This window comes from Ammodytes marinus (genome assembly GCF_949987685.1).
Source record: "Ammodytes marinus genome assembly, chromosome: 10".
Classification (NCBI taxonomy): Eukaryota; Metazoa; Chordata; class Actinopteri; order Uranoscopiformes; family Ammodytidae; genus Ammodytes; species Ammodytes marinus.
In genome coordinates, this window is record NC_137214.1 from 7,035,631 (window position 1) to 7,048,900 (window position 13,270).

At 40.1% G+C, this 13,270-nt stretch overlaps 2 protein-coding genes across 2 annotated transcripts; one reads left to right on the forward strand and one right to left on the reverse strand.

Annotated features, from left to right (window-relative positions):
- Positions 1-680: 680 nt before the first annotated feature.
- Positions 681-5,298, forward strand: mxd3 (MAX dimerization protein 3). The gene is made up of 6 exons (XM_080034993.1): positions 681-839; positions 1,515-1,617; positions 2,080-2,109; positions 2,269-2,383; positions 3,035-3,200; positions 4,021-5,298. Exons 1-6 carry the CDS (start codon positions 770-772, stop codon positions 4,134-4,136), a joined length of 600 nt encoding a protein of 199 aa, XP_079891119.1. The 5' UTR covers positions 681-769; the 3' UTR covers positions 4,137-5,298.
- A 425-nt stretch (positions 5,299-5,723) lies between these two features.
- prelid1a (PRELI domain containing 1a) lies at positions 5,724-12,659 on the reverse strand. Its single transcript, XM_080035838.1, has 6 exons — positions 12,564-12,659; positions 12,031-12,154; positions 9,771-9,996; positions 9,558-9,671; positions 7,768-7,846; positions 5,724-7,169 (listed from the first exon to the last, which is right to left on the reverse strand). Exons 2-6 carry the CDS (start codon positions 12,120-12,122, stop codon positions 7,048-7,050), a joined length of 633 nt encoding a protein of 210 aa, XP_079891964.1. The 5' UTR covers positions 12,123-12,154; positions 12,564-12,659; the 3' UTR covers positions 5,724-7,047.
- Between the last annotated feature and the right edge of the window lie 611 nt (positions 12,660-13,270).

Consider the following 13,270-nt stretch of genomic DNA (forward strand, 5'->3'; position numbering starts at 1 on the left):
AAGATAAAACATAAGTCTTTATAACAAAGGTTGTGTACAACTAGCTCATAAATACTATGTGTTGTCTAAGGGTTTCATATAATGAAAGGGTGAATATTCATTAGGACCTTTCAATATCTTTGTGAACCAATTAAAAAATGATTTGGCTTGTTCGTTCGGGAGTAGAGGGGATGGGGGTTGACAATGACGTTTTACGTCGTCTGTTGATGCCTTCAAATGCTTTCGGAAATACTGTAATCCGAGCCTAAATGTATTTTAATGACCCACCCATTAATTCATTATAATCAGATTATGCAATATTCTTAATGCGAGAGGGAAAAATAATGTTCTCCTCGATATACTTTTTACGTTAATAGTGTTTATAACATTGTCTTGTAAAACTAGGAGTTACATGATTGTAAAATTACTATTTGTTTACTTTAGTTGAGGTACAGTTTTGGCATTTTACAGAAATAATAGACTATTGTTATATTTGTTTACTGTTTTTTTTTCTTTTTACTTCAATAAAGTAACGGAGGGAAATAACCTCGGATGGATTGTGTTATCCGACAAACTTGGAGCCCGCCAGATCGAGTTTTTCCCGTAAAATCAAAAGTCCGAGTGTACGTGGAACCCGTGAAGGCAGCGTCGGTGTTTTGAGTGCTGTGTGGATTGTGGACGTAGCACACAGGCACAGCACAGCAGCTTCATCTACTTCAGACTACGGACGCTATAACACAACAGTGTAGCTTGTTTACCGGCGATTGTTCTGATTTGACAAAGAACTGCGATGGACGGACACGTTTGCAACATTCAGGTTCTTCTCCGGGCCGCTGAGTTTCTGGAGCGAAGGGAGCGGGGTGAGCATATTTATGACAACTGTCAGTCTGCAATTATAGGAGGAAGTTGGTTATTGTTGAAACAGGCAGCATTCACAATATAGCGATATGTAAAGTTATGCATGCAAAAACCTTACACGTAGGCATAATGCAATGCAACCGTTTGAAAATCTTCTCGAGAATTCTTGCTGGAAGGCTGTTTTTATGGGCGATCTTTCCCATTTGCCTCAGTGACCTATATATATCGGTCACATTGTACTCGAAGGCGCCAATCCTAGTCTCATTTGAAAATGAATCTGAGCGCTGAGCGTTTATTACGGCGAATGAAAGGGAGGCGGATTAAAAAGAGAAACTTTGAAACGTTTCATTCACTGTTCACACGCATTACATTTGGCGTTTTTGTTTCGCGAGGCTGCACAGACTAGTTCAATAACAGTGAATAGGTTTTTGTGTGTGATGGCGCCAAAACCAAAAAGAGTCCAGCTGATGATGCTGATGACAGCAGTCGAGTGTTTTCCCCCTCTCTCTCTCTCACAGTCTAAAAGCTAAGGAACTTATTGAAAGATATGTGTATTTGTAGCACTACGGTTCATTAATATATAAATGTATTATAGTCGGAATACTTTATATTTTGCATCGCACTGCATTGTATGTCAGACTTATTCTTACTTGATGTGTTTTTTCTCCCCGGCACAGAGGCAGAACATGGATATGCTTCACCTCTCAGTCCGGATCACTCCGATAAGAGAAGCAAACAGAAGAGCAAAAAGTTATCTGCTGCTGGTGGTGGTGGCAATAGGTGAATACATAACATTGCATTACATAACAGATAACTGACAACAGGGTGTGGCTGTGAGGTCCGACTTTCAGTTTTGAGAAAGCACCATTGTAATGCCTATAGCCTTCTGCTCGTCCTTATCATAACTAGAAGTTATATTGTGAATTAGTGACGATATGATTATTTTTTTGTTATCCCATTTATAAATGAAGGATGTTCAACAACAGTCAACAACTTGCGTTAATTTCAGACTTTAAAACAGGCATGTTAGTGGAATGCAGTGAGTTGCATTGAACATTGTGTTATGACTTGTGTCGTAATAATACTTTTAAACCTTGTTAGTATCAATGGTATAAATTACAGCCATAACACACCTAGCCCTAGCTTCTTCTGAGTTCAATGTGGCAAGTGCATGTTCTGGTAAATGTCAGAAATATCTTTCAGAGCTAAACAAACTCGTTCTCTGTCTCTCTGTGACTGCAGGTCGGTTCACAACGAGCTGGAAAAAAACAGGTAATGAATGTTGTGCAATACATTGTGTACACTTTTCAAAAATTGTGTTTCTAAAAGCAAAATATACTTTTTTTTTGTAGGTTAGTGGAAGATAAAGCCTGTTTGTTCATTTGCATGTACACTAACAGCATGAGATGTGTGTTGTTGTTGTGTTTGCAGACGGGCTCAGCTGAGACACTGCCTGGAGGAACTCAAGAAGCAAGTGCCCCTGTCATCTGACTCTATGAGGAACACCACCCTCAACCTGCTCAGACGAGCCCAGCTGCACATAAAGGTAACACACACACACACACACACAGCAATCATAAGTTACCCTTAAGTCACCTCCCAAGTTGTTGTTTGCCTTTTGCCACTCAATCCACACACACACACACACACACACACACACACACACACACACACACACACACACACACACACACACACACACACACACACACACACACACTATTTTTCAACCTACAAGTTCTTTAAACAGGTATATCAAAGTAGTAGAATGTTTATTATGCATACATAATATAGATACATTTGCACATTTAAAGGTGGGGTAAGCGATTCTGGAGAATAATTGTTGACAAAATAACTTTTTGTCAAATCAGTGAATATCTCCTCACAATCTTGATGCTTCCTGTCTGTACTCGGTGTGCGCTGGAAAAAAATAATAATACATTTTATTTATATAACGCTTTTCTCGCACTCAAAGCGCTTTACATAGAAGACACGACAATAAACAAAGAAAAAGAACATGTAAAGTTGATGGGGCTTGGGTTGGTGGGTGATCTAGGGGTAGGCAGAGGAGAAGAGATATAAAATGCTTTAGACAGGATAAATGCTTATCCGGTCTAGGTCGTTTCTAAAAGGCTTGGGCTACTTTTTTTTTAGCCCTTGTCTCACTGGTGTCTGTCCCATGCTCTGTCCCTCTCAGAAGCTGCAGGAGCAGGACTCGCGGGCGGAGCAAATGAAGGGCCGTCTGCGCTGGCAGCAGAGGGAGCTGCAGGTCAGGCTGGAGCAGCTGCAGAGAGGACCAGAGAGGATGAGGAACGACAGCCAGGGCTCCACCATGTCCTCTGAGAGGTCCGACTCAGACAGAGGTACGAGACTCACATTTCTTTTTTTTTTTTTTAAGATTTTTTTTTTGGGGGGCATTTTCAAGCTTCATTTGATAGTACAGAGTTGAAATGGGGAGACAGAGAGAGAGAGGGGGGATGACACGCACTAAAGTTCCACGGATCGGATTCGAACCCGCGAGCACTTCATCGAGGCCTGAGCCAATATGGTACGCGCTCTATCCACTATGCCACTCTGGAGCGCCCCGACGCACCTCACATTTAGGATAAAATATAGGGTCTGGCCCTCGCCATAGTCCCTATAAATCCCGTTCTTTGCCTTATTGGCTAAAGGCCAGATAGCTTCAGGTCCAAATGAGAATTAAAATGTTATGTTTTAATACGTTTTGACAATATGAATATATGTTATTACCTCTGAATGATTTGAAGTGAGATAATGTCAAAAAAGGAACAAGTTGATTTGATGTTTCTCAAGAAATGTGTCCGTCTTCAAAATGCATCATAGTGGATTGTAGTTGATTGAAAATTGTATAATAATAATTATTATATCGTGTTTATAAACTATTACCATTACCATTCATTTTTCAAATAATTCACAAATGCATCTTGCATTCACGTCAGCCAGATGAGCACGGCATGATCCGATCTGGTCATGTTGTGATTGACATTTAAGTGACTTATTATAATTTTGTACTTTTGAAATGTTTTGTGCAGAATTGCCCCTTACTCTTCTAGGTAGTGGACGTTTATCCCTACAGTTTTGCTTATTGTTAAGTTGTTCTTGGATTTCATTCCGTTGTGTGGCATTGAATCTAACTAGCTCTCTGGTATTGTTCCCTTCCAGATGATGTGGAGATCGACGTTGAAAGCATGGTGTTTGACTGTGTGGACGGACTGAGCATAGTACACGCTGACGCAGACCACTGTTACTCAAGCATGGACCCTGGAGCCTGGCTATGACAGCAGCGGCAACACACAAACTAAAACGCTCACTCGTTTTAATGTTGCCAGGCGGAATAGGAAAAGGAGGAAAACATTCCAAAAAAAAAATAAAACAAGCAAGAGGGAGAATGGAGAGAGAGAGAGACGTTACTGTACAACTGAACACCATTTCTTTCGCAGAAGGATTTAAACCCTTTTGGAACATTCTCTGTTTTTAAAAAATATGTCAGACTACAAGCTAAACGATAATGTAACGAATGAACTGCGTCCATTTTGCACTGAATAAGCAGTTAAAATCACTGGGCTGGGATGGATGTAACATTACGAATATGTATTTTTTTCTGGCATCAACCAATAGCGGCGTTTCTTTTTTTTTTTCAAAAGCCAATGAGATGTCTGGAATATTCATTATTGATTCAAACAGGTTAATTGTTCATCCTTAAGGACTTTTTTATTTTGTTTTATTTTTCAAACCTCTTAACTTATTCTTTAACTACAGTATGTCTATGACTGAAATCTGCCTTAAATCAGATTTGGTCTAGTTATTCCATACGGCTTTTCTTTTTAGCACTTAAGCTCATATTTCTGTACTGTCACGTGTAGCATGCACTTAAACATTAATCTGTGCTATGTTCAGTCACTTATTTCGATTTTTTTCTTTTTCTTCTGTTGCACAAAATGTCCTCACCTTGCACTTGTTTTGTCTCCAATAGGATTGTGGGTATATCATAATGAAAACAGTGGACAGTAAAATGAACTGGTCATATTTGCACATTTATATCTGGCAGTTAGGTGACTGTTTCAAAAGGTTTCATTTTGGTGCGTTTGTACACAGGAATTTTGACGGTCTACTGACACGTAAAAAACTGGTGTGTGTGTTTTTTTTTTTTTAAGTGTGATCACAGCCATACACTTCATTGCTTGTGCATTTTGTCTGTATACATGTTAATTATGCATGCAACAACTTCACCGCTGTCGAACAGGTATTGTCTACTTGTAAATGCTGACATGCGGTGTGACGAGGATGTATCATATTCATTGCTATATATTTAATAATGGAAGGTGCTCCCCCCTCCCCCCCTTCACTTTTTGTATATGCAAGATGCCTTATTATCTTTTAAATATTATGTATGCTTTCATCTGTCTCTCCGCCCAGTAATATTATGTAGCAATTTTTGTACTGGTGTAAGCTTTTTTTAATGAATAAATATTTTCTATATTTATGTGCCTATTTTTTTTACTTCCAATTGAAACACAACCATGTACTTATTATAAGAGAACTCAACAGATCCCATACTTGTTTTACGTTTGCCCCTGTAGATATAGTCACCAGGGACAATTCTTATTTTATAATATCATTTATGTGAAGTACAACCAAAAAGGATTTAGTTTTCCTTGTTTTCTATGCATCTCTTTGAAGGTTGAGTTATGTGGCAATTGATAAGAAAATATATTAAGTCTTATATGAAAACATTTGATATTTCAGAAATGTTTTTGGTCCAAACAATTCTGTTAATCCTGTAGAAGGATGTGTCCAAACACCCAGATTGAGATCCACTGCAGACACAGCACTTATTACTCAAATAAATCAAACATGATGGTTACAAATAAACGGTCAATTTATTGACAATCTGTTATTTAATTGATACAATAAGAGCACATTGTTGTAAGGGGTCGTCTCATCAGACCTAAGGTGAATGGATTATATAAACCGTCATTTCTGCCTTTGTACACATTGTAAATTTAGGCGAAGACAGTAAATATCCATTGCAACCGGATGTTATGACAATATCACGTGCTAAATGAGCATTTCTTATCACTGCCAACGATATGGACTTATTTTCATTAAAGGAACTTCAACTTGAAGCAATCAGACTTGGTAGGATGATTAAGGTGTGGCTGGGTGAACTGAACTAAAACATAACATGATAGCGACAAAAACAACAGAGTAAATCAAACAAATGCATTCACAGGAATCATATATTCTGCATAATGCAACATCTTAGCTTCTGGACAAGAGGCTATTAATAATAAAAAAGCTATTACAAAACCACAAGACAAACTCATTGGAACAGAGATAACAGGAAAGAATGATGGGCACAGAGGGCGAGCAAAGGTCTGAGGAACAGTGTCAAGGTTGGCAAGGTGCTCAAACTATTTTATGGCATCCAGAGCCATATTTAACCATTCCTTTTCCAAGATGTCCATCTGTGATAAATACTGAGATGATCCAGTATCAAAAAGGCCTCGTTTCCACCGAGCAGCACGGTTCGGTACGGCACTGTTTGGCAGGGCACGGTATTCTGGCTTGTATTTCCCCTGTGTAATCTGGTTTGTGTTTCCTACTCTTACTTGGTAGGCAGGGTTTATGCGGTCAGAGTATTTACAGTATATGGGTCAGAGCCGCTGAACAGAGCTTGCTTGCTGATGCACTTATGTAACTGTCGTGACATTATAGCAGCGCGACACAGTATAGCCCGCTGATTAATTCAATGAAGAATAAAAAATGGCACCCAGTAACCCAAGAGCTTTGCGCCTACATTGCTTTGTAAACAACCCTTTTCACTGTTGCCGTGGTCACTACACATTGCGCTTTATCTCTACACGATTCCCTTGACCAATCAACGGACTGCAGTGTGTAGCTCCACCCTTTTTGGACCTTTTTAGTACCCTTTCCAACTTTTGACAGTGGAAACGCAAATAAATGCATTTGCAGCGCTCCACCAAACCGCACCGCTCAGTGGAAACGAGGCTATGTATTCAGCGTGACCTCAAACAGTGAGGCTTGGAACAGGCTCTTGAACCCAGCTCAGGCCTCGTGTGGTCCACCCACCATTTCAGTTGGATGCTTCCTCACAGAGGGGTCTACCCATTACGTGGATCAGTTTGGGAGGGAGAGCAGGGGTAGTCAGCTGATCTTTGTAAATGATCAGACATATTGTTTCTTTTGGGCCTGTGAGGCGAGGTCTTTGGCTTTCTCCTTAGCTGCCAGGGCCGTCTCTCTTGCTCGATCTGTTGCAGTCTCTGCCAAGGTTCTTGATGGAGTTTCACCTACAAAAGTGGTAACGTATTGGTTATGAATTTGGTTCAAATATTTGAATGTAGTTCTAAAAAAACCTATATTATATCTGTATGGGTCTGAACTGTTATAAACATCTTTAAAAAAAATGTATGAGCCACATAATTTACACTGACTTCAAACAACACACCTCCCTAGGTTTTGACATAGACAGGTGTTTAAAATTGCCAACTATACTAGTTCATTGTCTCCCACCCATTTCACCCCACTTGTGTAAATTGTTTCAATGTATCTTGTTCTTGTGTTTTTTATGATTGTTGATTTTGTTTTTTAAACACTGCCCTGTAAGGTGACCTTGAGTGCTATGAAAGGCGCCCTCAAATAAAATGAATTATTATTATTAACTATACATGGCAGTGTTAACTTAGAACTGAATTCCATGCCATTAACAAAAACAGCCACTGCTAGAAACCATTATTTATCATAGGCCCCTCTGACTGAAGTGTTCATTTTCCACGACATATATTTGGACTTGTCACAGGTATTATACCATAAAGATTAACAATCATGCCTAAGTTCGTTTCCAGCAATCAATGCAAATTACTGATGATATCATTACTGAAGGTTTACCTTGCATTTTGGCCAGCACATATTCAAAGCCTTTCATGGTCTTCGTAACACTGGTCTTGAACCTGGCAAGACCAAATTCCTTTAAAAAAAAAGAAAAGAAAAAGAGATTAGACACAAAGTCAACCAGGACAGAACATAACACAGAGGATAATGTGTCAACCTCCTCTCAGTCATATCATTCCATATTTACTTAACAGCATGACAACAATAAAAGATTCCGTCATAAATCATTCAGCTGCCTCAGTGTTGGCAGCAACCCCAGCTGCTCTTCTGTTGCATCTTTACACTGTGTAGTATTTTACCAATTAAAGATAGGAAGAGGAGGGTAGCCGCCCATAACGTAATAATAGCCGACAATGTAATAACTTGCCATTAACGTAATAAAGTCTCCGACCCAATGACGTAACTACTTTTTGCCCATACTGTTTGTGTGGTCAGGTCTTTAAGCAAGTATATGAAAGAGGCAATATTAGGGACATGTGATACTTTATAGTCAATAAAGTGATAGAAGTATACTATTACATTATCGCCTCCAGTCACGACATGTTTGAATGATTTTTTTAAAAACATCTAATGGCGCTTTTCCACCGCAAATGTAGCTCGACTCGACTCAACTCGACTCAGTTTAACTTGGTTTGGTAGCAGCACGGGTCGTTTTCCACCGCAAATAGTACCTCCTGGACGTGGGCGGGGTCGTCATACAAAGGGGCAGAAAGCCAACTCCGGAGTCAAGTAGCAAAGCAGAAATTACGAGCAGTTGTTGCACTATTAACTGAACCAACCGCCAAAAACACGGATGAAAAATGTTTAAGAAAATACTCCCCTTGTATCTGTTTGCTAAAAGAAGTAGAAGAATATTGCTACGGGCCGTTAAAAGGGAGGGTTGGTGTCCTGATGTGTGACTGCCACACAGTCAGCTGTAGGGATGCGTCACGTACATCCCTATGCACGTAAACACGGGCATGATAAAGTTGACTGTTAAGTGCTTGTTTCAGGATACGTGTTTTCAAATGCAAGCCGTGTCTCAGCCTGAATATTTTATTGAGGTAATCAGTGCAGTCCGAGGCTTGTAATGTAATCGCTCGCTATCATGTCTGTCCCAGCTTGCTGCTATAGGCTATTTAGCCTAGCTGCTATGTCTCCTCTCGTATGTTCAAAGTAACTTCCCCAACAGCCAACACAACTGGGTGAGCTTAGCGAATATATGGAGAGAAAAAAAATCGGGTCTGTGATGCAAATCAAATGAAAGAGAGCCAAAGAAGGCTGCACGCAGCGAGACAAAATACACATAAAAGTCCCGGAGAGTTGTTGAGAATCATGGGGAGAATAATCAACAGAATGAAGCCGGCAGACGGCCGGCCACCGATTGGCCAGACGGCAGTCTCTGGCCAATCAGCGGCCGGCCGTCTGCCGACGTCACCTTTTAGCATCGGCTCAGCTCGCTTGGACCCTAGAGCAAGGCGATACTAAAAAAGCAGCCGCTAGCAGGTACCAGGTACCATGAAATTGCGGTGGAAACGCCAAAAATGCGAGTTGAGTCGAGTCGAGCTGATACCATGCGGTGGAAAAGCGCCATAATTATCGCTGTCTAAATGTTTCAATTGTTTTTCTCTTTTTCAGCTTGTTGGGTATTTGCATTGTATATTGAGTATGTATTGTTGTTTTTGCTTTGCACTTGTTTGACTCAACGTCATTGCAAATGAGGGTCACCCCTCAATTGATCTCACAAGTCTAAATAAAGGTTAAATGAATGCACCACACGATTTTCACCGGGCTGTCTATGTACTGACCTGTACAGCTGTTCTGAGCCCGTACACATGGGAAGAGATCCAGGCTTCTCTTTTTATCTCTGTCCAGCCTCCGTTCTCGGGGTTGATCCCGTACACGCAGCGCTCTTCCACAGACTGGGATAGAAAAGGGGGGGGGAGAACGAGCATTAGGTCATATTATTGCTTCATGCTTGAATGCCGAGTTGCCTGTGGATCAAGCATTGTGGCGTTTACCATGTAGCGAGCGTGGCTGATGTTCCATGTGAGCGTGGTCATGGTCCTTCTCTGGGGGTCCACGATGGAGTCCTCAATGATGTAGGCAGAGCTGGACATCTTCTTGGGGAGGAAGGGCTCCATCCAGCGGGGAGAGCGGCTGGTTTTGGTCAACAGGCGTCTAGACATGAGGCAGTTGGATGGAGTCACCTCACGGAAGATGATGTCCTCAGTCAGAACATGGTTACTGTGGGGAAGGAAGGAAAATGCTATGGATCAAGATAGGGCTGGGCGGTATGGACCAAATCTTATATCACGGTATAGGTCATTTCATATCACGGTATGGATATATCTCACGGTATGGTATTTTTCCTTTAAATTTAATGGATTAAAATAACCGTACTGAACTTTAATCAGTAACTTTAATTAGATTATTTTCATATTTAGCTTGGAACTTAAACTTGTGCAAAATACCACATCAGTCTGGTTTTAGTCAGTCAGTCAGTGCAAAACAAAAATGACATCAACCAAATAGTTAAAATTTTCCAATTGATAGTAGCCTATATCAAAATAATGAAAGACTTGAATTTACCTGCAGTATTTGCTCATCTTCATTTAAAAAAAGCTGTCAAAATTAACTAGTGAGCAAATGTCTGGTAATACTTTCACTCCAGCTTCAACACAAATAATTTCAAGTTTGATTTGTTTTAAAGTTACATAAAACCAGCCTTGCAGGCTGTCTCCAACAATAACAGCACAGGGGTTAAGCCCTGAATAGATGCTAAAGATGTCATTGTTAGCCAGCTAGCTCACAAGAGCTAACCCATATATAGTAAGCGGCTTAAAACAAGCCAACTCTGCGTCACGGCAACAGCGCGCTGAAGCGCCGCACACAGCAGCAAGTTTCCTTTGCCCGTTAACATGACACGGAGTTTGTTTGTAAAGTGGCGGCGCATCGGAGCTAAACAGCTAGAGTAGAGCAACAGATGAGGCTTCTTCAGTTGAGGGTAGAGAAGCTGTATTGCAGCCCAGAACTCTGCTGCAGAGCCCCTGTGTGGCACGGCGGTGTAACTGTAGTGTAACTGTAGGGACTCGGAGGGACAGTTTCCTCCCGCAACATGAACTGTTTTTCTCCGCGGTATAAACGGTATGGCCAAATCTCTCCCGGTAGACACTTTTATACCGTCCACGGTATGATACAGTCATACTGCCCAGCCCTAGATCAATAGAAACCCTATGTGTAAGGCTGCAACTACAGCCTTTCAATATCGTTAGCTTACTTTAAGTAGAAGCACAAAAGTATAAGCATTAAACATGTACTTTAAGTATTAAAAGTAAAATGCCTCGTCATGCAACAGATTGGCCCATATTATATTATTTGATTATATATGAATTATTATTACTGATCATGTTAATGAGCTAACCACTTCTTCAGTTTGCAGAATTGTAAGTTTCAATAGTAACTGCCTGCTGCAGAAAAATGTACAACATTTGCGTTAAATGAAAATGCGGAAGTAAAAGATGGGGTCAGCGATTCTGGAGAATGCTTGCTGTCTTTTGTCAAAATCAGTTATATCTCCTCATGATCCACTACCTGTATGTAATGTGTATGAGCTGGAGCAAAACAAATCCAGTGTTAATACACAGCCACATACATGTATGCTGTTGCTAGCTATAGTGGGCCCCTTAGATTACATACCATTTTACAGAACGTAGATCTTTGTATTAACACCAGCTTTATTTTCAGCGCACAGAGTACGGACAGGTAACAGATCATAAAGAGATTATCACTGATTTCAACAAAACATTTTTTGTCAACAAACGTATCACATAATCTCTGACTCTAATAGAAACTGTACCTAAGTTTACCTAAGTGCATTGCACTGCTTACATAAAAACACTTTACAGCCTTGCGTAACGTCCTCAGTATACAAAAGTTGAGAGATTATTCCATTACTATAAATGCACACATCAGATGGGAAATACAAATTTAAGAAACTTAAAAATGTAAATATAAGAAAGTTTTTAGTTTTGTTATGTTTATTCATACACAACTAAAAAGACAATAATAGTAATAATAATAAATGTGTCACTCGAATTTCGCAATCTGTGTGATGTTAATATCTTTATTTATCAATTATTTATCAATTATTAATCAAATATATGCTTCCAGATACTGACTTTATAAATTGCAATGTCAGTAACAAAGGCATAATGCTTTATGTTCAGAAGAACTTATTAAATTATTTCGAAGGACCTGCAGCCTGACCCCTGCACTCACCTGTAAGGGTTGGGATATCGTTCCCAGAAAGCCACGCAAACTTGGTCCCAGGTGCTTTTGAGCAAACCTGCACAGCAGAAATACTTCACCATTGTTCCGTTCGTTTAGGCTGGCTTTTGAAACCCTGCAAAAACGAAACGTCTGGGTTAGCTTTGTTTGAACAGTGTAATACATCTCTAAATATGGTCATATACAGACAGTCATTTCCTCCAAGAGTTAAGCGACAGCTGTCAGTCAGATTAAAACCATAAAAGCATAATATTACCTCAAGTCTAAGTCTTCTTGTATGGCTACAAACAGGCTATGTGGCTAACATTTTGAGCACAGAAGATGAATGATGAATATTTAAAGAGCAATTGAGCTAGTCAGATAATCTCCCATTTGGTCACGTCCGCACTCCTAGCTAGTTCCTAGATAGCATAAATTAGCCTAGCATGGAAAATAAATGTGAATGAATGGCACAATATGACCGACAAGTGTATTTCACCGACGTCCGATAAGCACATTAATAAGTTAGCTTCCAATACGGTTACCTGTTCAGCGACGACATTCAAAAGAGGAGTATTGGCATGTTTTATGAAGTTCACCAGGCAGCCAGCCACCACTCACGTCAGACGCGTGACAGACTCGGACTACAGAGAGAAGGTCATACATTTACGCCATATCCGGTGGGCGGTGCACGTGCAATACCTGCTTTGAACACGAGAGGGCAGCAGGCGACCGTGCAAAATGGTAAATTGTATTATGGGTGGGCTAGTACTTCCTTTATACTGTAGGCGTAGGTCCCGCCAGTACTAAAGTGGATTGCCCATCTTTTCCTAATAAAAACTTGAAATTAGAAAAAAGGACAAACTGAAAAAAAAATGGGCTTTAGAAATAGCTCGATCAAATCATATCCAGGCTTAAATATATTTGCAGCGCTGTTATGCCAAAGAACACTGAGAACTACATGCATTCACTGGAACTTTTATTCCATTGTTTTATGAAACAAATGGTTTTATCATGCTCATATTTTTGGCATAGATAGTAAATAATAGATTTTTGGTCGCTTTTAAAAGCCTGATAATGACCTGCGATAATGTAATAGGGGAAGATGATTTCAGCTGCAAGATACAGTTCTGCCGCCATTTTAAAGAACTTTGTTTCGCTGATGTTGTAATGGTAAAGTAACATGCAAATATTTTTGGATTAAATTTTAACAGGTGGCCCAGTGAGTAATATGGGTGAGCCATTTCTTCCC